The sequence below is a fragment of the Nelumbo nucifera genome, chromosome 3 (genome assembly GCF_055504915.1).
Source record: "Nelumbo nucifera cultivar China Antique chromosome 3, China Antique-T2T, whole genome shotgun sequence".
In the NCBI taxonomy this organism is placed as follows: Eukaryota; Viridiplantae; Streptophyta; class Magnoliopsida; order Proteales; family Nelumbonaceae; genus Nelumbo; species Nelumbo nucifera.
In genome coordinates, this window is record NC_142651.1 from 74560131 (window position 1) to 74586337 (window position 26207).

Sequence of the window (26207 nt, forward strand, 5' to 3'; positions counted from 1 at the left end):
ACTTTTCTTATTTAATCATTACACTGCAAATGTTCAGGATGCAGAACACTGTCAATGTATGTTTCAGATTTGATGAGGTGCATAATGAATAAAGAGGACTTGAGTCAAGAACAGGAGTGAACCAAATGGGTGCTGGGGGCATACCCCAAAAAATTTTGAAAAACCCAAAATAGAACTTTATGATATGTAAGGTAGACACCATCAAAGTTCCAGAAATTTCTAATTGGTGCCCCTTCCAAGGAAAGCATCCTGGTTCTGCCTCTAATCATGAGTATAATTGCCTAGAGAAATGTCATTCATGTAAGCATGACAATAGAATGGCTGGAAACATTTCAAAATTGTACTTTGTATTCGCTTCCCTACCGCTGCTAGAAGTTGTGCTTTACGAAACCATGAAAGTTCGTCATCTCGAATACTTTGAACTTTAGATTGGAAACTCTGCTCCCAGGCATAACATCTGAGGCATTATCAGTATAAAGAATCAGAATAATTACTTGAACTAGCTTACTCCATTCAAAATGAAAAGAACATCCGTATGAGTGTATAGCTTACTTCACAGTGTCCATGGCAGCCAATATTTCATTCATGAGACCAATTCTCTTGTCAGTACGTTGCAAGCCTTCCTTAGACAGCTTTTGCATTTTGCTTATCACATATGTCTGCTCCAACAAACAAATGCCAAGGCAAATTTTCATTAGAGTTAGAGGAAGAGGGGGGAGAAAGAGAGAGAGAGAGAGAGAGTAGAACCCAGACACCCAGCAAGGTGTAGCAAACATGAATCTACACAAAAAGGACCCAGAGGACCATCCAAAGCCAACATAATTGAGAGAGCCAAAAACTTAAGGCACACCCAAAAGAATATCAAAGCCCAAAACAGAAAAATGACAAAAGCTCCATTTAAAAGTGAGAAGCAGAACTAAAGTGCAAGAGGTTCCTAGAGCCTGAGATACAAGGTGCAAGGTGAAGCATGCACTAATGCACAGTATGCACCCAAATTAAGTAAGAACCACATTTGGGAAAAATCAAAATAAAATTAATTAAAAGAATATGCAAATTTAAACTTTGAGAAACAAAATAGTTCAAAAAGCTCAATAGTTGAATTGGTTAGACCATCAGGTTATTAGCACAAAGGTTTATATCCTTTAATAATTTTATGTTCAAGACCTACATAGGCTCAATTGTATAAAAACATCATAGATACAACCTACATTATAGTAAATTACCAACTCAACATTAAATTCAAGGTTAATTCATCATCACATATCAACAAAGTTGCAACTTGGGCCAGGCCCAACTCAATGTGTTCAAAAATCAATCCTATCTTTCATCCAACCCGATTCTCAACCACATGGTTCTTGACCCTAACCCAGCCTAATCTTCTAATTGCAAAATACACACTATCATACCAATGTAAGCACACATACTATATAGGCAAATGAGACAGACATCATATTACAGAAATATTTTACAAAAGCAACACTCAAACCCCAATCCCCTAAAACAAGCATTCTTGTTTACATAAATCAATACATATATCCATATAACATACAAGAATATGCAATTATAAGTGCAGCACGTTAGGTCCAGGTTGAGGGTGGACCTTGGTGCAATGGTTGGGTTGCTCCATTGCGACCTGGGTGACCAGGGTTCAAATCTTGGAAACAGCTTCTCTGTATGTGCCAGGGTATGGCTGCATACATCTGTCCCTCCCCAGACCCTGCATTGACAGGAGCCTCATGCACTGGACTTCCATTTTTCACATTAGGTCCAGGTTGGGTAGATGGGATTGGACTGTCAAAGGCATCACCCTTAACCAACCCCCACCCCAACCTCTGCCTATTCCATTTGCTTCTAGAGACCCATCTCATTAATTCTTCTATACGCCCCATCCCGCACTCTCTCCCTTTGAGCTCCAATAGAACATAAATACTATTCTCTGCCCTTTCTTCCAACCATTTAGTGTATATCACAAAGGCCTTATACCACCTGATTCACATAAAGTGACTTGCTAAGTTCACAAAATTCATCCATTTGACATGGATACCAGCCAAATCCTTCGCATGTTCAATGTATCCTTGATTTTTCTTATTTTGAGCTTCAAAACTGCACAAATTCTATTCTCAGCATCTTCTTTCAACCATTAGCATATCACAAAGGCATTGCACCACCTGCTCCACAAGAAGCAACTTGCTTGGTAAATTTTGTCCATTTGCACAAAGACATCAGTCCTCCAAAGTTTGGTAATGGAAGTGGTAAAAATGACAATAAACTTTGTCAGATCAAATGGTCATCTGTTTCTAAAAACAAACAGGATGGTGGGCAGGGATTTTGTGTCCCATTTGTCTTTAACAAAATTCTACTTGCTAAGCAGGTGTGGCGGCTTATTAACAACCCTCAGTCCTTAGGGTCTCAAATTATGGAAGCCAAGTAGTTAAAAAATAAGATTTCCTGGATGACAAGTAATAGTGGGTCTTGAGGGTGGAAGAGTCTTCTTGTGGGTAGAGAGTCCTTTTGAAAGGGATTGTGTGGAAAGTAAATGTTGGAGAGAAATGTAAGTATCTGGAATTTCCATGGATCCCAACCATTGAGAGATTCAGAATCATTGGACCTAAGACGGGTTCTGGTTCCCCATTCAAGGCGATCTGATTGACCAAATCAATAGATGCTGGGATTCAAATGCTATTAACAGATGATTTCTTCCTTTTGTAGCAAATGAAATTTTTAAAATAAAGTTAGCAAGATTTACTTGGCCAGTGGATTTATAATAATAAGGGTCGTTTTTTCTGTTAGACTGGATCATTTTGCCATTAAGGAGAGTGAAAATGATTCTTTAAATAGGAATGTAGCTCAGTTATCCAAATCCCATTGAGCTTCCTTTTCGAAAGTGCCAAAGGGTGGTGGTTGATAATATCTGCCCAATCTGTGATAGTAAGGGAGAATCAGTTGAGCATTGCTCGTTTACATGCTTTTTTGTGAGATGTGTTTTGCTCAAATACAGAAGTCCCATATTGTCATCTTGTAGAGCTTGAAAAGCAGTCGCTGGTAAGTTTGTGCGTGTTCAATATTGCCCGTCTTCTCTAGTATCACAAGCTTCATTGGCAAGAGTCCGAGAGCATCCACCACCTTATTTGCTTACTATGAGAGATAGAGAAGAGAACCAGTTCAGGAGATCCACAATGCCAGGAAAATATACCAAAGGTCCCACCTCACTCTCGGCTTGCCCTTTACCAAGTTAACCAAGACCATATTATCTGAGAGAAGTTCAATGTTATGGAAACCCTGAGATTGGGCTGTAGTTAAATCATGTAGCAAGACTTTTAACTTGACTTCCATACTTGTCACCAACCAATAATAACTAGAGAAAGCAAACAGAAATTTTCTTGAAGAATCCCTGAAGACTCCCTCCTCCCCCCTTCACCAGGGTTACCTCTAGAAGCTCCATCAATATTAAGAGTAAAACAAGTTGGTGTAGGTGGAATCCTCTTATCCACCACACAGATTTCATCCTCCATACATTCCTCACATTGAGATTAATACCATTCTGATCAGCTGGATTGACTCTTCATTAGGAAGTTCAGATTCAAGTTTATTGTAAGGAGCAACTCACCAAGCCATCATTCCACCACCCTAATCACATAACCTCAGTAGCAGAATTTGTTCTCCATTCTCCTTTTATTGCTTTCCAGCTATCTATTTAGACGTCGGAAACATTCTCTACCTGGCATCTTGGGAAGACAAAAATATCACTGAAATGTCTCCACACTTGGATGCCAGCACCCCCTCACAAAGACATGATCTCCATTCTCAATTTTTTGTATACTGACAACAGTTGCAAGAGGATTCCAATGGCACACCCAGCTTCTGGAAATTGTCATCAAGAGGTAGTTTATTTTTCACCAGTCCCCAAACTAAGAAGCTTATCTTAGGGGGAATTTCACTGTTCCAGATGTTAGAAAAAAGTGCATTTCTCCCTCGAGATTTAGGAGGAGAGAAACTACCATTGCTAGTATGTTTCCAAACCACAGTATCACCTCTGTTTGAAATAAATTTTCCACTATTACAATTTACAAATAGCTAGAACCACCTTGAGTTTTTGTTGAAGGATTGTTGTACTGGATCTTGAACCTTTTTTTTTTTTTGAGTTTAGGCAAGCTGGACATGATGAATTAGGCCTAATTGCTGCATCTCACCGCATATGTGCTTTCTCTGTGAGATGAGTGGAGAGCCCACTTTCCATCTACTAATCTCCTACCCATTGGCCCCCAATATTTGGGAGCAAGGATCAAAATAGTAGTGCATATCAATTTCACCAATTATATCTTTTTTTTTACTTTTTTTAACATTTTATGTTTAAGCATTAAAGGGATGCCAAAGATCATCCCAAAGTGTTAAAACTTTTAAAAACTTACTATCGGTGTAACTATGTGTATCTGGGTGCACCAATATGGATACAATACACCCGATATGATATTTTGATCCTTGTTTGGAAGTTTCTTGATATTTTTGGTTGTAGGCACTAGGCAGATACCACTAGCAAATTTGCAATGTCTTTTCATGGCCTCATTCTTTTTTTTCGATCGGTAACAGAAATCTTTATTAATGAGTAATAATTGTGAAAATTAACTACAGAAAATGGGGAGGTAAACGATCTTAACTCCCCAACATCAAAATGGCAACAAAATACTAAAAATGTGCCCAAAACAAAGAATCCTTAGCCACCCTTTGCTTAGCTAACCCATCAGCCATTGAGTTAGCACTTCTCTTCACCCAGCTGTATTGCACCTCTAAGACCTTACACAGCCAATTAAATTTTTTCTTCTCATTGCTGTAGCTCCACAAGCCACAGATATCTCCTTTCAGCCACCTAATCACCACCTTCGAGGCCCCCTCAATCACTAAGCATCTAATGCTTAATTCTCTTGCTCTTTGGATTCCTTCAAGAACTACTAGAATTTCGGCCCTAAGAGAGTCACCCTCACCAATTGGCCCAGAGAACATGGCAGCAATATACCCCTCATTCCTGAAAACACCCCCTATCCCAGAAGGCCCTGGATTCCTTAAGCTAAATCCATCAAAATTCAGTTTTATGAATCCAGCGGGAGGGGGGGTCCAAGTGGGACTACAGTTCCTTTTATACATAGCAGCAGTAGCAACCTCTTTCCACTTTCTCAGCATGTCTGCCATACAGAATTCAGAGAATATCTCCATTGATTTCAGCCAATGAGCAGCCCTTGAAAGTATCAAATCTGTTAGGTTTTCTGTGGTTCTTTCCTTATCTGAAAAAATTCGCAAATTTCTTTCTTCCCATATTGACCAGAACATGCAGCCCTAATGCTTCTTCACATAATCTTCCCCCTTCTCTTAGGCCAACTAAAGAAAGAAGGAGAGAACAAGCATTGCACACTCACGGGGGGTCCAAGTATACCCAAAAAGGGAAAACACCGACTCCCAAATAGTCTTAGTAACTGGACAAATAACCATAATATGATAACCCGTTTCCCCATCAACTTTGCAAAGAATACACCTATTGGGAAGTAAACAGCAGTTGGGCCTCTTTCTTTGAAGCAAGTCATTTGTGTTAACTCTTTCTAGGAAAATTTCCCAACAAAAACTACCAACCCGAGGAGGAATGGGTTTGCTCCAAATCTCTTTAACTGGGAACGACAGCCCAAGCGGAGTAGTAGGTTGGACTAATGTCTCAAAAAACGAAGCACAAGAGAAAGAGCCGGATGAAGAAGGGGACCAGATTCTGGTGTCTCCCTTACTAAGGTTCAAGAAAACATTTTCAATGATGGTTAGCAAAGATGACATAAACCCCAAATCTGTATCCCTTATTGCCCTTCTCAACCCCAAATTCCACCCAAACCCAAAAGAAAAATCAAAAGGAACCAAGAAGGAGGAAATGGGTTCATTTTTCAAATCTGACAAAGCAAACAATGATGGAAATTAGTCTTTCAGGGGTAGGTCCCCAACCCAAATTTGCTCCCAGAATTTTATTTGATTACTAGAGTTCAAATCGTACCTGATCCAAGGGAAGAAAATTGGAATCAAATCATGAACGGCTTTCCATGCGGCAGTAGTCCTTGCCAAAATTCCAGGATCCCAATCATTCTCATCCAACCCATGTATGCTAGCCACAACCTTCGTCCACAATTTGTCCCTTTCCAATGGGAATCCCCACAACCATCTCCCCAATAATGCCATGTTCCTTTTCCTGATATTCCCAATCCCAAGCCCCCCTAGCTTCTTGCTCCTATTTACCACTTCCCACCTCACCCTATGGTCTTTCTTCTCCACTCCTGGTTCTCATAAAAAATCCCTCATTAATCTTTCTATCATGTTGGAGACCTCTGTAGGAATCTTGAACACTGGTATGAAGTAAATAGAAAGGTTGGAAAGGGTATACCTAATCAAGGTGATTCTCCCCCCAAGAGAAAGATATTTTTCCTCCAAGAAGCAAGCCTTTTCTCAAATCTCTCTACTACCGGGTTCCAAAAGCTTTCATTCTCGGGGTTATCTCCTAGGGGGAGGCCCAAATAAGTGATAGGCCACTCTGAGATAGCGCACCCTAACACACTTGTACAATCACTTATTTCCCTTTCCTCCAAATTCACTCCCACCACACAACTCTTATCGAAGTTCACTTTAAGATTAGAATTCTGCTCAAAGAGTTGTATTGTCAGTTTTAGGTTTCTGATCCACCTTATATCCCCACCCCCTCACAAAATAGGATTTTGTCATCTGCAAACTGCAAGTGTGTAAGTTGCACTTCCCCCCTCCTGACCCAACAACCTCATATTAAGTCTCTAGAATCGATTCTATGTATCAGTCTCCCCAAGACATCTGCAATTAGAGTCAAGAGAAAGGGAGAGAGCAAATCACCTTGTCTTATTCCTCTCATGGCCGGAAAGAAATCCACTGCAATTCCATTCACCAATATCAAGTAATGGCAACTCCTGATACAACCCCAAATCCATCTACACCATCTGTCTCCAAAACCAAAACTTTTCATTACCTCCACCAAGAAGTATCAGTCAACTAGGTCATAAGCCTTCTCTAAGTCTAGTTTGCAAACCACTCCTTTTTTCTTGAATTTCCTAAAATTTTCTAAGCTCTCATTTGCAATCAAAATTTGATAAGTGATCTACCTTCCCTCCACAAAAGCTCCTTGATTTGGTGTGATAATGGCTGGAAGAACTTTCTTTATTCTTAGAGGTATGACTTTTGCAATTATCTTGTACAAACTATTCACCAAACTAATGGGCCTAAAATCCCTTAGATGTGATGCCCCTTTCTTAATTCTTAGAGACAAGACTTTTGCAATTATCTTGTACAGACTATTCACCAAACTAATCGGCCTGAAATCCCTTGGATATAATGCCTCTTTCTTCTTAGGGATCAATGCAATGAATGTGGAGTTTAAACCCGGATTAATGATTCCCCTCCTGTGAAACTCCACAAAAACCAACACTAGGTCCTTCTTCACAATATCCCAGCCATCCTGATAAAATGCCACTGTAAATCCATCTAGGCTTGGAATTTTCGTTCTATCCATTGAAAATACTACTTCCTTTATCTCCTCTAAGTCAAGGTTTTTCTCTAACCCCACTCTGGTTTCTAAACTAAGAGTTGGCCATTCCAGCCCCTCCACCCAAATCCTCTCATTTAGAGGCCTTCCAAAAATTGATTTAAAATGGGTTGCAAAAGCCTCTACTATTTCTCCTAGTTGGGAAAGAACAGCCTTCTAGCTTAGAAATGATATTCTTCCTTCTTCTAGTGTTTGCCACAGAGTGAAAAAATCTAGTGTTTCTGCCTCCCTCCTTAAAACATTTACATCTAGACTTTTGTCTCCAACTTATCTCTTCCAGCAATAAGAGATCCTCCAACTACTTCAAACCCCCCTAAAAAGTGGGGAAAGATTTTATGGAATTGTACTAGGGCTGCTAATGCGAAGACACAACAAACAAAACTAATGCAAAGACCAAAAAAGACCCCCAAATTATTAAGCACCCCCGACCTAACACCTGACCAAAGACGCACACAACTTGCAAAAAATGGTGCCTCAATCTTCTTTAACGAACTCATCCTCCAGGTCTGCATCCTCCTCATTCCATACCTCGCCTCCCTCCCTAGAGGTTTTTTTATTCAACTTTTCCTCCCTGCTTCTCCTTTTAAACTACTCACAACCCTAAAAAACAAACCAAGACTTTTACCAACCGTGACTTCTCTTTCCACTAATTCTTGAAGGGGTACACAACCTGAAACTCCGTTCTTTTCTTCATTACTTCGCAACATCATCTTTGCGTCAGATTCAAGACCATCAACACTCACCTTGTTGTCTTATTGTTGTTAGACAGTGCATGCTCTTAGCTCTAATCAAAATGATGTACATTATGACATTTATTGTAAATGAATAAAGTACATATTTGATTCATGTTATTATGGTGTGTTTCTGTGTAATACCCTTAAACTGGATACATAAAAGACTCGTGTTAGTTTAGAATCTTCACAGTCGTTGGATAGATCTAGGGAGATTAATCCTGCAAAGTCTGACATTGATGTACCGCCAAGTTGGTTGGGGTGGCTTGTCTCAGTTGCTAGGGTGATACCTAGTTCAATTGTTTCTTACATTGCTGTACCCATGAGAAGGATGTGTACAACTTATGAGATGTATCCATACTTGAAGAAAGTGTACTATCAATCCAACATGTCCAAATAGTATCAAATTCAATCTGAAATCTTTTCCTACTGTCGGGAGATAAGAAAAATCAGGAATATTATGTCGGTTTTATTGACATTTGGGAAGAGTATGAACTTGTCAATACAGATTCTTCATATCCCGTAGAATGAGGCAGAATGAGTATGAACTTGGCTCTATTGCAAAGTCTCAAGATAGCTAAACAGTTAGGATTTAGAATGATTGAGGCAGAAGGAGATTCACAGGTAGTTATCTCTTGGACAAAATCCAACAAGCATATTCCTTGGACCCTTCAGCATGTGTTAAGAGAAGTGGAAAAGATTACAAGAGAAATAATGGTTGAATTCAAGTTGGATAGGAGTTGAAATGGGTTAGTTCACTCCTTAGCCAAACAAGGGGTTAAGAAGCAACAAATGTTTTGGGCATCCTTGTAACTTGGGTTTGTAAACAAGGATTGACACTTTGGTCAATCAAGTTGCATTAATCACTCATATTTTCCAAGTTAATATAATAAAACTACCTTTGCTGATAAAAGAAAAAGTACTTGGCGAGAGAATTGCACATATCAATTGTATATGAATAATATAAGTACATTAGTGTTTTACGTTCAAATTGGTGTGTTTCTGTGAATTACTCTTTAAACTAGACACTTATGAGACTTGTGTTAGTTTAAAATGTTCTCAACCATTGGATAGACTTGGGGAATTTATCCTAACAAGGCTGGCATTGGTGTGCTACTGAATTGGTGGAACAGCTTGTCTTAGTTCCTAGGGTTAGACCCCAAGCACAGTCAGTGGGTGTTTGAAAAAAGCACTGAACCTAGACCAATTTCCAATTATGCCCTAGACCTTAGAGACGGATAGGCAAAACTGGAAAGTTGCACTTAACCTCAGACTTGATTATGATACTATACTAGATCTTAGACTGAGTTGCTTTTGATATGCCAACTAGTGGGATCCATCAAGGGTCAAATACTTGGGCTTGTTAGAGCAATTTAGGAAATTACCTAAGTGGGTGATCATAGTGATAGGATTAGCCCCTTTGTTAAACAAAGTGAATATTAAGGTTTACACTCTCTCTAATGGAAACCTAAAACTATTTCAACAGTATTTAAAATCAGATTTGAAAAATGTATTTATGCATATATTATGTTCATCTCTGAAAAAGGTTTGTAGTTAGGAAAGAGGCCATTCCCTATGAGCAGTGTTTTGATTATAAAGGGATGAGAGGTTAAGGGAAAGAAACCATTAGAGGGTTGATAACCTGATGAGTTTTATCTTATGGAAGTCCATTATCCTTGGGTTTTCATAGGGTAGTTGAATCCAAGGACCACTTATGTTTAAGTGTTGGGCCCAAACTGAGCCCATCTTATTTGGCTCAAGGATTCGGCCTGTCCCTTTCCAAGGATGGGCTAAGCCCATGTGGACTTGCGTGAGACATTTGTGGGTTCCATGCCACACAATATTTAGGCCTAAGTGGTCATGCAACGCCTAGATATGTGATCCATTAAAGAAAATGGGCCTTGGGCCCATTACTAATAAGATTAGTTTAAGAAGTCACATGACAACTCATGGATCGAATATGGATTTGGATATGCGTATGGAGCACCCATTCTCTTAAGAAGATAATGTACCAATCCAAATCTGATTTGGATCAACTCCTAATAGGATTAGGAAAACGCTCTATATAAGGGGATTAGAGGGAGTGGGCGAACCATCCCATTCTCTCCACTGTTTTGCTCTCTCTCTCTTCTCCCCTTGCACCCCAAAACCCTAGTTCAAACCAGCAATTGTGGGGGCTGATTCTCATCAGTCCTCTTCTTGGTATTAGAGAAAAACATCAGAGAATACCAGGTACACATCTGCATCGATCTCAAGGAAGTTGGAACTCAGTTTTGCAGAAACAATGTTGCTGAGTCAGCTTCATACATACAATTGTGCCATCTTCAGTTGGAGGCCGATTTGGGTCTGATATTGGGCATGAATCACCATTCTAGGAGCTGCATACTATGAACACCGTATCGAGTATGATCAGTTTTAATTCGGGGGTGTTCTGTAGTGTGGATGAGAAATTGGTGGGCATGGACTAGTCCACACCACACCCTGTGGCAGGGGCCAATCCACACCACACCACAGTCCACGGCTGTTCTGAACTGTGGACAAACTATGTGGATTGGACCAGCCCACACCCACAATGGAGTTCTGTAGGGGTGGTGTGGACTGGTCCACACCACATTTTTTGATTCCATGTATCTCATATACATTTTATGAATGATCTACATAGTCAATCATAAATGTCTAAATTTTGCATTTTATATGATAAATATATTGAAAAAAGGCATCGATAAATTAATTTTAATCAATAAATATTAATTTTAATAAAAAATAATTTAAATATTTAAAAATATTATTTTGTTGATAAAAACTTTAAAATAAATAATATTAAAATAAATTAAAATAAGAGTAAAAAGGATCTCCATCGGGCTTGTGATAGAATTAACAATAAAATATTATTTTATTGATAAAATATTAAAAAAATATTATTTTAAAATTTAAAAATTAAAAAAAAAGAAAAGTATGTAGAAGAGATGTATTGTACCAAAATACAATGTGGAAATGTTATGGACCGGCCACATCCACGAGATACAAGTGTAGCTGAGATTTTGGGTTGTAGGGATGGTCCACGATATATTGTGGACCAATCCCATCCACGACCAACAAAACGGTGAGTTCACCCCGTGGCGTGGACTGAAATGGCCCATCCACGAGATGAACATACTACCGAACATCACCTTCAGCTTTCAAATCTGGTCCTAGTATAGTGCAAGATCGATCCAGAAATTCATATTTCAAAATACCGAGAAATATGTTCTCAGGTTGGGCTGAAATTTTTTTTAAATTTCAGCCAGCAACTGTAACAATTTTGGCCATGTTTAATCAAGCTTTCTGTCCCTCAAACAAAATAGAGGTTGAATTCAAGTGGGAAAGTAGTTAAAATTAGTTAGCTGACTCCTTAGCCAAACAACGGGTTAGGAGGCAGCAATTGTTTTGGGCATCCTTCTAATTTGGGTTTGTAGAAAGGGATTGACACTTTGGTTAATCAAGTTGTATTTATCTCTTATATTTTCCAAGTTAATATAATAAAACTTACCTTTGCGGATAAAAGAAAAAGTACTTGGGCAAGGGAATTGCATGTCATTCAAATGGTTCCCTAGGTCTAAAAACAGCCTAGCCAATGCAGTTTCTAGGCATGGAGCAACTCAGGAAAAGCTGTTTAGGAATTATACATGGAAAATGAATGTAATTGTGAAGTAGTATTCTGAAATAGGAATTGTGCAGTGCATGCTGGCCTGACAGTTGTAATTTATTGTGCATATTTTTCAAGATTTAATAAAATTTTTTTGTTACCAATCAAAAAAAAAAAAGCAGGGTATGATGAATCTTTATGCTCAGCTTGAGGGGGAGTGTTGACAGATTGATTGCCAAATTATTCTCCATTTTACTGGGCTTTATATTTTCTGTAATAGTTTTATGCTGTTGATATCAACTGATTAATAGGCTCATTTTGTAGTAGGCCTTCGGCCCTCATCTAAGTTTAATCTTCTTTATTGCTGCTGCATGACTAGGGGCATTTTTTGTAATTGTCCCAAATCAGTTATAGATAGACAATGACAAAAGATTTGGGAGGCACATATTCTCCTATGGTAGATGGTAGATGGTTCTTTCTTCTAATTCTCTTCCTCCTCTTCTCTTCAATTGGCTTTCTCCTATTCTTCCATTAATTTTCTGCTCTATTTATTCTCATTTTTATTTCTATAAAAGACAAGTGTTTCAATTTCTGAAGGCTGTTCATAAGAGAAAAAATCTTAAAGCTATACAGAAACATGTAAATTAAAGCAACAAAAGTTGAAAGGAAAGAAATAACTGAAAGTAGAATTTTAATGAAGGAAAAACCTCCAAACCTGTATGGGAATCAAGAGGACAAGCATTAGTGATCCCAGAAGTGAAGCAACACCAAGTTCATTATACAGAAGAACCATGGCAACAATGATACGAAATGGAGCAGACCACAAACTATGAAGCTGTTGGCATATTTGCTGTATAAAGAACAAAGAATTTTAATTATGGAATATAATCCCCACCGAAAGTTCAGTTGTAAAAATACTTGTAATCAGTAATAAGTATTACGTATTTTCTTCAACCAAATAAATTAAATATATAGTTCAAACTTCTCAAATGCAGTGCAAGAAATCTGGATAACTTGCCTGAAGTGCCTCAGCATCTGTGGTCATCAAGTTGGTTATTTTTCCTGATGCAAACTTCCTGCGACTCTCATGTGTAAGTCTCAAGGATTTACGAAACACAGCAGCAACCTGAAAAATAGAACAGGAGTAGCTCTTTCAAAACTTTATTGGAAATTAATGTCTAGTGAAAGATAATTTCAACAATCAAAATATAAAACTCAAGCCGTAAACTACCAAACAAAATGAATTGGTCAACCCCAGTTGGCCAAAATAAATTATGATCTTCTGCTATCTCACATATAGAAGAAACAGAAGAATGCATATCAAACTAGTAACCTTGAAGTACCAGCACTAGTTCTTTTTTCTCTTGTTTGTTATAGTTAATGATAAGGTTGGCAAAAGCAATAAACAAAATACACAAGTCCAGCTATGCAGTATTAGTTACTTATTAGTTCAAAAGCTATACATCAAAAAGAGGATTTAAATGATTTGGTCCTATCCAGGCATAAAATGACCAAATTACATTTCCTTAAGCCCACCAAAATAGACAGCTAGAAATAAAACGGTAAAATTTAAGTATTAATTAAATAAAATTTATAGAAGTTGGAAAAGTGGTATGCAGTTGCCAAACAGGTTTAACAGAAATTTATTCAATAAACAGTACAGTATCACCTAAGGTTCCATAGACCACATTCATGTGTACACTATATAGATGGCACACAAGCAAGAATGCTAAGAACCACCGCTACTGGGTCATTTATTCCAAAATTTGATAAAACTGGCTAAAAGAATCAACTAGTTATTTTTCTGTGATTTCCCCACATTCTTGTCCAACTGAGTGGGATTGAACTGATATATGATAGTTGCAATCATCTGAGAAAAAGAACATTGGCATTAATCTCCTAAGTAGGACGAAGAAATATATCATAACCCTCACCTAGATCATGTGCATGTAAATGCAACTCATGTGATTACTTCCAAGGGGAAGAAGTAATGTTGTAAGAAGAAACTGGTCATTTGATTGATTTCTATTCCTGTTCCTGTTGCACTGTTTTGCAGAACATTTATCATCAATCTAATATGTGTAGACAGTATCAAATTGAATCTGAGATCTTTGCTTACTGTTAGGGAGATAGGAAGAGATAGGAGGCTTCTAGTGCTTATCGCATTTAGAAGACAAAAGGAGTTTATGGGTGGCTTCTCACTTATGTTCTGAAGAAGTGCTTATTACTTCCCACTTTAGTCCATTTATAATTTACATAATACCAAAACTACCTCACCAAATGAAAAACCATCACTCATCTTCTTCTCCATTTCCCCTTTCTATTCTCACCTCTCACAACTTGCAATGATAGCAAGGTACCACCAAGTACAATTTTCCACTCATTTTTCTTGTTTGTTTTCCTTATAATATTGATTCAAGGTCGATTTCCACCATTTCATCTCACTCATTATTCATTTTTCTTGTTCTATTGTTTTTTTTTTTAATGAAACACATCTAGTACCAGATTTTGTGACAAACCAGGTAGGAATCCGCTGTTCCTTTTTCATTTTATTCAAACAATAAGTGGTTATATACAAAATCCCCTTCCCAATTAAACCGGTTTTGTTGTCAAATGTGTATCTTGGATTGTATGGACCTGTGAACATGTGATTTTGTACAGTATGAACATGTAATTTTGCTTGTATCTCGTGGCTGTTTGATGTCTCTATAGACCGATGATTGACATGTTTTTTACTGTTTGATAATGTAGCTATTCAAACTTGAATGCAATTGACATTGTGTTAATAGTGGCTGAATAATAACAAAGCAAAAAAAAATACTATTAGAATTTATGTTCCATGAAACTCTATAACTGAAACCATTGAGAACCGACTTTGATGGGAAAAAATATTGTTGTTAAAATAATTATGTTCCATGCAAGACCTTGCATAACAAAAATACTGTTAAAATAACTTTTTAACTGAAAATAACTAGTATGTTTTTCATGTATTATTTTATTCATGATTCCCTTGGTTCATTTTATTTATGACAACTATCATGGTTCATAAGTTGGTTATTCCATTTTAAGAGAGTTATGATAATGAGTTTCTCTCTAGTATATGTAATTATCATAAAAACTATATAAGATAATTATTCTAGTCTAATCATATATGATTATCATGGTTTCATGAATTGGTTATTCTATTTTAAGAGAGTTATGATAATTATTTTATTTTCTATGGTTATTCTATATATATATATATGATTACCTAGTTTCTATCTATATACGATTACCCTAGTTACTATCTATATAGTCATCATAATAACTACTTAATAGAATTATTCTAGTATCAGTTGGTAATTCTATATATGATTACCCTAGTTCTATCTAGTATATATAATTATCATAATAACTATTTAAGAGAATTATGATAATTTTGGTTGGCTATTCTACATGTATGACATATGATTACCCTAGTTTTTATCTAGGCCTAGGGTAATAATTTATGAAAAAAGGGCATAAAGTAGATTGAATAAATGGGGTTTGGGTCAATTAAACCACATGGAACCAATATGACAACATCCATAGAGTTGTCAATTTGTTGGCAGCCAAGAAAATGCAGTTTATGGGCATAAAATGGCGTTTATAGGTGTTTTTTCAGAATTATACATGGAGGGTAAGATTGTCTTTATTCTAGCAAAAGCCCATTTTTTATATGCTTTTTTAGAAGCGCTTCTAAAATGCCCGTTTAGAGGAGAAGCCCCACCAAACGCAGGCTTATGCAAGTTTTCTTGATTTGTGGGCTGAATATGAGCTGGTCCATATTGATCCCTCTGATTCCACGGAATGTGTGAAATATCTTCAAAAAGATTTTGAGAAGAGAAAGTTGTATCAGTTTCTGATGAGGCTTAAACCTGAATATGAAATAATCAGGTCTAATATTCTAAGTAAAGGAACTCTTCCAAACTTAGATTCTGTGTTGGGAGAATTGCCAAGGGTGAAGACTAGACACATTATTGCAGCTAGATTTGAAGGAAAAATGATGGAATCCGGGGCTGATACTGCTTCATAGCACATTGAAGTAAGAAATCATCTTCTAAAGACTTCTCTATGACTCAATGCTATGAATTCAAGTGTTTCGACCATATTGCATTTCATTGTACAAAAAGAATGTATGCACCTACTGCAAACAGCAAGGCCACAACCTCGTGCATGTCAGGTAACTGAGGAACAGACTATTAACATTACCACAACCAAGGGTGATTCTTTTACTAAAGGTGAATCTTCTGCATCTATGGATGAGGAAAAAATTCGGCAACTAGTGTCACCTACTATCACTTCTATTTTACTGCTATTGGTTAATCTGGTGATTTTTGTGGTTATTGATCTTCTCATGTTTGCATCATTGACAGCAAGACAACATCACTCTAGATTGTCCTGTTCGCCCACCCAAGGGTACCCAGAAGAAGACAACCTCGTGCATATCAGGTAACTAAGGAACATACTATTAACATTACCATTACCAAGGGCGAATCTTCCACTAAATGTGAATCTTCTACATCTATGGATGAGGAAAAAATTCAGCAACTAGTGTGACTATCACTTCTATTTTTACTACTATAGGCTTATCTGGTGAATTCTGTGGTTATTGTTCTCATGCTTGGACCATTGATTTTGGGCTACTAATCATATGACAGGAGCCTACCCTGAACATTCAAATAATTTTACCAAAACCCACCATAAACATATTGTTATTGCCAATGGTGAAAAATTGAACATCATTGGTAGTAATGATCTATCCCTCAACCTTTCATCCATTGCTTCCTTCCCCCTCACCAAGACCTTCTTTGTTCCAATCTTACTATTAACCTTATTTCTATTGGCCAACTCATTGATGAAGGTCACATTCTCATTTTCTCTAATGATGGTTGTTTGATTCAAGCCCAATATATTGAGAAGGTGAAAGGGAAAGGGCATAGATTAAGCCATCTATTTGCATTGGAGTTTGAGAATTCTCAAATAGCAGCATCATCAGCTTATTTCAGTTCTTCTACATCTAGTTCTTTTTTGAGTCACAACAATAATGTTTAGAACTTATGGCAAAAACATTGGGGTCATCTACATGCTGAAAAATTAATGTTCTTGTTTGATTCTGATTTTAAAAATATAGTTCCTCCTTTGGAGACTTTTGATACACCATGTGCTCCTTATTGTCTGAGTAACATCCATACTTATCATTTCCTCACACATCTGAACAAGCTACCTCACCCTTTGAGCTGATACATAATGATGTTTGGACTACACCTAGTATTTCTCAGCTTGGATAAATACATTTGATTGTTCATTAACGGTTGTATCAGGTACACGTGGATACACTTTCTCTACCACAAGTCAAAGGTGTTTCCAACATTTCGGTTGTTCCTTGATATGGTACGAGTTTAATTTCAATCACATGTGTATATTCTCTGCTCAGACTCAACAAGTGGATACACTAATGGAGATTTTCTATCCTGTCTGAAGAACCATGAAATACAAGCACAATGAAGTTGTCCAAATGTTCGTCAACAAAATGGTGTAGTCGAGAGCAAGAATGAGCATATACTTGGTATTATAAGGACGTTACTACAAGAAAATTCCATGCTTCATCCTTTTGGGTAGAGGTATCCAATATAACTATGTTCTTGATTAACTATATTCCTTCCTCTGTTTTTGCTAATGTCTCCCTTTCAAAAATTATTTGGTCGTCCTCCAGATCTATCTAATATTCATGTTTTTGGATGTCTATGCTTTGTCCATCTCCCCCCCCCCACCCTGAATGTTTTAAATTATCCACTCAATCTATTATGTGTGCCTTTGTGGGGTACAATCCTAACTACAAAGGATTTCTTCGCTATGATCCTTCTATTCATCGAATCCATATTTCACCTAATGTTGTTTTTCTTGAAAAAATTTCATTCTTTGCTGGAATTGCTAGATTCCCTACACCGTCTATCTTTGTTTTGCAAAACTCTGATTCATAGGATGTTCCTCCTCCATTTGCTATGAAGGGCCTTCTTGTCTTCTCTTGCAAATGGGTATGTGCTCCAGACCTACGACCTCCCTTCCTCCTAATTCAAACCATCCTCTCACTACTGCACCTGTAAGTGATATCCCTCCTTTAGATGCCTCTTCTTCATATATTGTTTCTACTCCTATTCCCCTGTCGTTCCACTAGCATTTCTAGGCCTCCTGACCACTAGAGTTTTCCTCCAAACCAGAGCTTATTGTCTATTGTTTTATCTTCTATAAATATTCTTCATTCATACCAACCAGCCATTAGCAATCTGCATTAGAAAGAGGCCATGGATGAAGAATTTCATGCTTTACATGAGAATGACACTTGGGATTTGGTGCATACACCCTTAGGTACTTTGAATTGTTGGGTTTATACTATAAAGCTTAAGTCTGATGGCTCCCTATATCAGTACAAGGCTTGTATTATTGCACGGGGATTCACACAGGAGTATGGTATTGACTATGAAGATATGTTTGCCCCAGTTGTCAAAATCACTATAGTTCATGCCCTCCTGGCCTTGTTTATTGTACACTCGTGGATTTTTATAGCAGACCGAATGTCCTTTTCTCCCATTTTTACAGGTGGCAAACTTCCAAACATAAAATAAGATACTATTGCCAATTAACATTTTTGTGATCTGAACCTACAAGCCATTTGTAACAAGTGTTCTGGAAAAAAGCAGTATTTCTGAATTTACTAAAGTTCTTACTCTCCTGTTTGGCTCAGCAAACTATAATTGGCTTTTATTTGATAAATATAATTGTCTTATTCTCTGCTTTCTACTTAGCTCCACAATTCTTTATTCTTTCTCAGAATCAGTTTACTGATGTTCCATTTGTTCATCTCAATTAGTGTGATTCTTCTCGATGTTAATTTACCATAAAAGAAAGAATGTTCACCATGTGCATTGCCTTTAACTATTACATTGTAAATAAATGTCCTGGACTCAGTAGAGCACCTCGATCTTATCCGTCATTCTTGAAACAAAAAAAAATTCAGATCAAAAGATGTATTGATGCTAGAAGCAGCATAAAAAACTGAAGATAGGTGTCCAAGTTAGAAGACAGTACCAAGGTTGACCTTAGCCGGAAACCAACACGCATGACATTTTGGAAATACTGCGCTTCACTTAGCACTCCTAATGACTGGATGAAATTGAAACCTCAAATTAATAAAATAACTGATGAAGTATTTAGATCCTGAGTACAATACTTACATTACAATGTTAGGAAATATAAAATTGAAAAAAAGAAATGGAAACATGTGTCCCAATGAAGTATTTACCATTCAGTAGTGCAACAGAATAACAAATTAGTTGCAAAAGAAACACTTACTCTTTTATTAACAATTCAAGCATACAAGCAATAAAATTGAGAAAGTACAGCAGATGATGGCATTTATCAGCATTCTCTAGGTAACAACTGCTACATCTTGAACTTGGATTCCTAGTCACAAATATTGCTGCTATTGGGGAACATAGTTACCAAGAGTTAATTGGTAACAAGAGACCCACTACTCACCACTTTGGGTTAATAATCCATATACCATTTACAACCTTTTCGAGTGAAACAATTTTTTATCAGTAATCAGATAAAAAGTGATGCATTAATATTAAAGCTGAGAAAGTACCAGTGTTTAGGCACACAGGCAAGATGAATTTTAAGACATGCCTCACCTAAACCCAGGTGCAGCCCCTTTCAAAAGGTGCATGTCTGGTGTGTTTTCTGCCTCAACACACATTTTAAACATGCCTTTTTTTTGTTTTTTATTTCATTTTGAAAGGTTTTATTTGGAAACCTGATTTAAAAACTTCACTGAGACACATCATATCATATCAATTACTAAAATGACAAGAAGCATGCTTCTGAAAGATTATAGATAATACCCTATCACACAAAAACATAAGTGGACGGAGCAGAATAAATTAATGCTGTAGGAAAAATTAGAGTAAGCTTTGCAATGATTTAAGTTCTCCAACAGAAAAAATTGTGAAGTGCAAGTGTAAAGCCTACCACTCCAGCAAAAATTGAGAAGGCATAGATGTAACCAATCCAAGCTGGATCTCCCCGTTGCATAGACTGCAGTAACAGTAAGAACAATTACACTAGCCTACATATGTACTATGTACCTAACAGATAAACTTACATGAAATGCTTAAAGATTAAAATAATTATATGCATCAAGATTCCACAATTCAAATTAGGTATACAAGAAAACTTGGAACATTACATGCATATGATTTTGATGAGTATGCAAAGCTTAGAAGCACTAGTATCATCCAAATCATAAATGTTGTTAGGATGGTCTGGGCTTAAACTTAATGGTTTAATCCATGGTTTGAGGGCCTCAGATCACATGACTGGATCCTCAAATCACATGACTGTGTCCTCAGATCATAAGGTTAATGTTGTTAGTATTATTCTGTAGAGAACATTGATGTGGGCCCCACAGCTGTGGTCCCACTCTGTCTGTAGGGTAGAATGTATCTAGTCACAACTGTGGTCAATTTATTATTCTGTTATTCTAGTTGTTATTTACTTTTCAGTTTTATATTGTTATGTGTTATGATGTAAACACCAAGGGCAGATGTGTCCTTTCAGTTTTATATTGTTCTTCTCCTCAAAACCTGTGTTCTACTGTTCTCTCATCACTCTTTCTCCTTCTTCTTCTTCACTTCCTCTTCTCTTCGAACCTGAAGTTTCTTAGTGATCAAGACTGATAGCAGTCTTGATCAACTACATGGTATCAGAGCCAAATTAGGGTTTCTCATGTGAGACTAATACCAATCGACCACATGAGAATCTCCTAGGACTGGGAGCTGAAAAGGAGGAGTTCGCAGACTGATTCTTGGAGATCGCCAGAAGTGCTAGCAGCTATTGGAAACTTGTTAGGGTTGCAGAGTGTTGGTGGTCAGGAAGGATCAGAGAAGACTAGGGTTCGGGTAACCCTAGAAGGCAGCGAACAATTTTTTCCTTGTAAGTTATTTACTTTGTAAGAAGTTATATCAGAAAAGATAGGTTGGACCTATCTGGAGGGGAAGGCCGAACCATTCTGGGGTTTTCTCTCTTCGATTCACTAGGGTTTTACAGCAAACCCTAGGCCGAACTGTCTCAACTGTGTTTCTCTCTACTCTAGGGTTTGAAAGTGATCTTGCGGCAAGCCCTAGTGTTTGACTGAACCTTGTGATTCATATATTCAGATTCTAGGGTTTCTTATTAACCCTACTGCAAGTCTATATACACAGTACTGATTGGATTGTGCAACTGAATTGTTCGCTTTAAGGACTGATTAAAACCCAAACTCTCCCAAGCATATCAGGCCTATTTTAAGCTGTTTTTTCAGAGTCCTAAGGGGTTAGAGCTCTACGGACAGCTACTGTTGTGTTGGCTAGTTGGTTTCAGATCAGATTTATCTCAGTTTGTGCACATACACTGTGAAGACAGATCAGGCACATACTGTTTTTGATTGTGATTGGTAGTCCAAGTGCTGTTTTTAGACTTGACAGAAATGGAGTTTAAAAATCAGGCAGAAGGCAGCCTTGGGAACATCAGTTATAGTAGTGTTTCTGAGATGGGTGGTCATATTACGACCGTAAAGTTTGATGGATCAAACTATTTGGAATGGGCCCAATCAGCCATGATGGCTATTGGTGGAAGAGGTAAATTAGGGTACCTCTTAGGAGATATGAAAGAACCTCCCAAGGGAGACCCGACATATACCAAGTGGATTCAAGAAAACTACTTGGTTATGACATGGTTGTGTAATTTTATGCAGCCTCATATTAGCCAGAATTATTTGTGGGCAAAGACAGCTAAGGAGATATGGGATGTTATGAAAGAAACTTATTCCCAACCCCTTAATGTTGCCAGAGCATATGAATTGAAATGTGAAGTGAAAAATCTTAAACAAGGAGAGAGACCGGTTTCAGTATATTTCTCTACCTTGCAGTCCCTGTGGTGTGAGATTGATCACTTAGAGACTCTTGAGTGGGAGAGTTCCAGAGATGCACAAATATATAGAAAGCAGGTTGAGACAAACCGGGTATTTGAGTTTCTGGCAGGCCTAAATTCAGAGTATGATATTGTATGGCAACAAATTTTGACTAGAGACAGTGTGACTCTCTCTCAGGCATACTCATTTGTACACAGTGAAGAGACCAGATGGAAGGTTATGATGCAACCTCAGCCCCCCACACCAGCCTTTGTAGCGGTCACACCCAAATCAGGGGGTGATTCAAAGAAGGACAGGAGGAAGGAAGACAAGAAGGATGTGGTATGTGAACATTGTAAGAAGCCCAAACATACAAAAGAAACATGTTGGAAATTGCACCCTCACTTGGTTCCTGCGAAGTTGAGAAGCAAGAAGGGCACTGCTCATGTAGCAGAGAACACTGATTCAGCATCTTCATCTGGCATAAAAGGGACATCTTTAGAGACCTTAGCTGCAGTTCGGGCTGCCCTAATACAGTTAGAAAAGGAAGTTGGAAATTCAGCTCAGCCACCGCAATCTTCATCAGCCCCTGCCACATCTGCCTTTGCACATTCAGGTACTCGAACTTCCGCCTATCATGCCTCAGCTCCAGGTACTACTGAACCTTGTTGGGTAATAAACTCAGGTGCATCTGATCACATGACTAGCTTGCCTTCACTGTTTACTACTTACCACTTGTCTTCTGGTAGGGATAAAGTATCTATTGTTGATGGCTCCCTGGTTCCTATTTCTGGAAAGGGTGACATCAAGTTATCAGATACTATCTCCCTGTCATCTGTCTTGCATGTTCCTAAGCTTGATACTAACCTTCTTTCAGTCAGTAGTATTACCAAGCATATGAACTGCTCAGTAACCTTCTTTCCTGACCGATGTGTTTTTCAGGACCTGGAGACGAAGAAGGTGATTGGGACTGGCCGTGAGACGAATGGGATCTATCTGCTCGGGGAGAGGTTCCATCAGGGAGAGTCAGTTGAGAAGATGTCTTTTGTTTCTCAGAGTGTGAGTCCGGTTATGCTTTGGCATAACCAATTAGGTCATTTGTCTTTTCGGTCTTTACAGAGTCTATTTCCTGCTTTATTTGAGTCTATTGAGTTGTCTCAGTTACAGTGTGAAAGTTGAGTTTGCTAAGCATTGTAGAAAGCCTTATTTATTGAGTGATAATTCTTTTGATATTGTGCATACTGACGTTTGGGGGCCTTATCATATCCCTTCCATGGGTGGGTATAGATATTTCTTGTTATTTGTTGATGACCATACCCGTTTTTCTTGGGTTTATCTCATGCGTTCACGAGATGAGGTACCTTCCCTGACCCAAAATTTTCACCAAATGATCCTAACCCAGTTTGATGCCAAGATCAAAGTTCTCAGATCTGATAACGCAAAGGAATACTTTGCTAAATCATTGACATCTTATCTTCTTCATCATGGGGTTATCCACCAGAGCTCTTGCCCTCATACACCTCAGCAGAATGGAGTTGTCGAAAGGAAGAATAGGCACATTTTGGAAGTGGCTAGAAGTCTCATGTTTACTTCCAATGTTCCTATCCGCTTCTGGGGTGATGCTATCCTCACGGCGGTATACCTTATTAATCGGGTTCCTTCCAGGGTCCTTGATATGAGATCTCTTTTTTCCCTTCTACACCCACGTGAGGACTTGTTTTCTATTCCCCTTAAGACATTCGGTTGTACCTGTTTTGTTCAGCTTCTCGGACCCATCACTCCAAGTTCGAACCCAAAGCCTCCAAATGCATCTTCCTTGGTTATGCACAAACTCAAAAGGGTTATTGCTGCTATGATCTTGTCTCAATGAGGAAGTTTGTCTCCATGGATGTCACTTTCTTTGAGGGGACACCCTATTATCCTCGGGTTTCCCCTCAGGGGGAGAGCAGTGAGAGTGGGGGTTTGAGTCCTTGTCTTCAGGGGAAGAGCAGTGAGAGTGGGGCAGTTCATTTACCTATTCCATTGGGTGATGAGGGCTGCAATGGTGAGGGTAGTCAGAGGGATCAGGAGTTGAAGAAGAGCTGCAATGGTGAGGGTGGTCAGAGGGATCAGGAGTTGAGGGTCTATCACAGGCGGTGCAAGCAACTTGATCCTGATCATCAGCAATCCAGGCCAGCTCCAATCTCATCTGCAGCTCCAGGTCCAGGAACTACAGTCCCAGCCATTTCACCTTCTACAGATGATCTTGACCTTCCGATTGCAGTCTGTAAAGGGAAACGACATTGTACCACATATACAGCCCATTGTATTTCCCATTTTTTATCCTATGATCGCCTATCTCCTACCTACAGGTCCTACCTTAGTTCCATTTCCAATGTCCCTATTCCAAGAACAGTGCAAGAGGCCCTATCCGTCCCGGAATGGAAAGATGCAATGCAAGCTGAGATGGATGCCCTGTTGAAAAACAACACCTGGGAGGTAGTTGATCTGCCCAAAGGAAAGAAACCAATTGGATGCAGATGGATATTTACAGTGAAGCATAATGCAGATGGATCTATTGAGAGGTATAAAGCTCGGTTAGTTGCAAGAGGGTTTACACAGACTTATGGCATAGATTACTTGGAGACCTTTGCACCGGTAGCCAAGATGACCACTATTCGAGTCCTATTATCCCTTGCAGCAAGTCACACTTGGCCTTTATACCAAATGGACGTGAAAAATGCCTTTCTGAATGGAGATCTGCAGGAAGAAGTTTACATGCGTTTGCCTCCTGGATTCTATGATGCAGAGATAGGTAAGAAGGTCTTCCGGCTCAACAAGGCTTTGTATGGTTTGAAACAGTCACCTACTGCTTGGTTCGATAGATTCAGACTAGCCCTTGTGAAGTTTGGTTATGTACAGGCCCAGTCAAATCATACCCTATTCATCAAGAGGGTGGAGTCCTTAACACTACTGGCAGTATATGTTGATGATATTGTGGTCACAGGGAATGATAGCCATGAGATTGAGTCCCTTAAACAGGTCCTTCATCAAGAATTTGAGGTGAAAGACCTTGGTGCACTTCGGTATTTTTTGGGTATTGAGGTTGCTAGATCCAAACAGGGGATCTTTATCTCTCAGAGGAAATATGTCCTAGACCTGTTGACAGAAACTGGAAAGTTAGGTGTCAAGCCTGCAGATACACCAATTGAACAGAACCACAGGATTAGTGCCGAGAGTGGGGAACTTCTTGAAAACAAAGTTATGTTCCAGCAATTGGTAGGAAAGCTCCTATATCTCTGCCTCACTCGGCCAGATATTACTTATGTTGTTAGTGTTGTCAGCCAGTACATGCATTCTCCTAGAACCACACATCTTCTTGCGGCAGAAAGAATCTTAGCCTACTTGAAGAGATGCCCGGGTAGGGGTATACTGTTCAAGAACAACAACCACATGAAAGTGGAGATCTATACAGATGCTGATTGAGCTGGGAGTGTTGATGATAGAAGGTCTACTTCAAGATATTGTGCCCTTGTGGGAGGAAACCTTGTCTCCTGGAGAAGTAAGAAACAAAGTGTTGTCTCCCGGTCAAGTGCTGAAGTAGAATACAGGTCCATGGCCAATAGAGTGGCTGAAATCCTATGGCTAAGATCTCTACTTGAGGAGTTGGGTATTGAGTATGAGAAGCCCCTGATGTTGTACTGTGATAATCAAGCAGCCATTAATATAGTACATAATCCAGTGCAGCATGACAGAACCAAACACATTGAAGTTGACCGCCATTTTGTACGAGAGAGGGTCTCATCTCAAATAGTATGCCTTCCTTACATCACATCCAGTATGCAACTAGCAGACATCCTCACTAAAGCCGTATCAAGAAAGAAGCTAGAAGCGGATCTATCCAAGTTGGGAATGATGAACATTTACTCCCAACTTGAGGGGGAGTGTAGAGAACATTGATGTGGGCCCCACAGCTGTGGTCCCACTCTGTCCATAGGGTAGAATGTATCTAATCACAGCTAGGGTCAATTTATTATTCTGTTATTCTAGTTGTTATTTACTTTTCAGTTTTATATTGTTATGTGTTATGATGTAAACACCAAGGGCAGATGTGTCCTTTCATGTAACTAGCATAACATATAAATATTAACTTAAAGTGGCGGCGGCAGAATATTGAGATTCTGTTCTTCTCCTCAAAACCTGTGTTCTACTGTTCTCTCATCACTCTTTCTCCTCCTTCACTTTCTCTTCTCTTCGAACCTGAAGTTTCTTAATGATCAAGACTGATAGCAGTTTTGATCAACTACATATTCAATC

At 38.5% G+C, this 26207-nt stretch overlaps 1 protein-coding gene across 2 annotated transcripts in view; it reads right to left on the reverse strand.

Moving 5' to 3' along the window:
• Positions 1–26207, reverse strand: part of LOC104588335 (ABC transporter C family member 2-like) — a 107220-nt gene that overhangs the window by 55819 nt on the left and 25194 nt on the right. For both annotated transcript variants that reach the window (XM_010246215.3, XM_010246214.3), the window contains 6 exons: positions 19994–20059; positions 19052–19126; positions 12963–13070; positions 12660–12794; positions 553–659; positions 364–457 (listed from right to left, as the gene is read on the reverse strand). In XM_010246215.3, coding sequence (XP_010244517.2) covers positions 364–457; positions 553–659; positions 12660–12794; positions 12963–13070; positions 19052–19126; positions 19994–20059 — 585 coding nt within the window. The remainder of the gene's footprint in view (positions 1–363; positions 458–552; positions 660–12659; positions 12795–12962; positions 13071–19051; positions 19127–19993; positions 20060–26207) is intronic.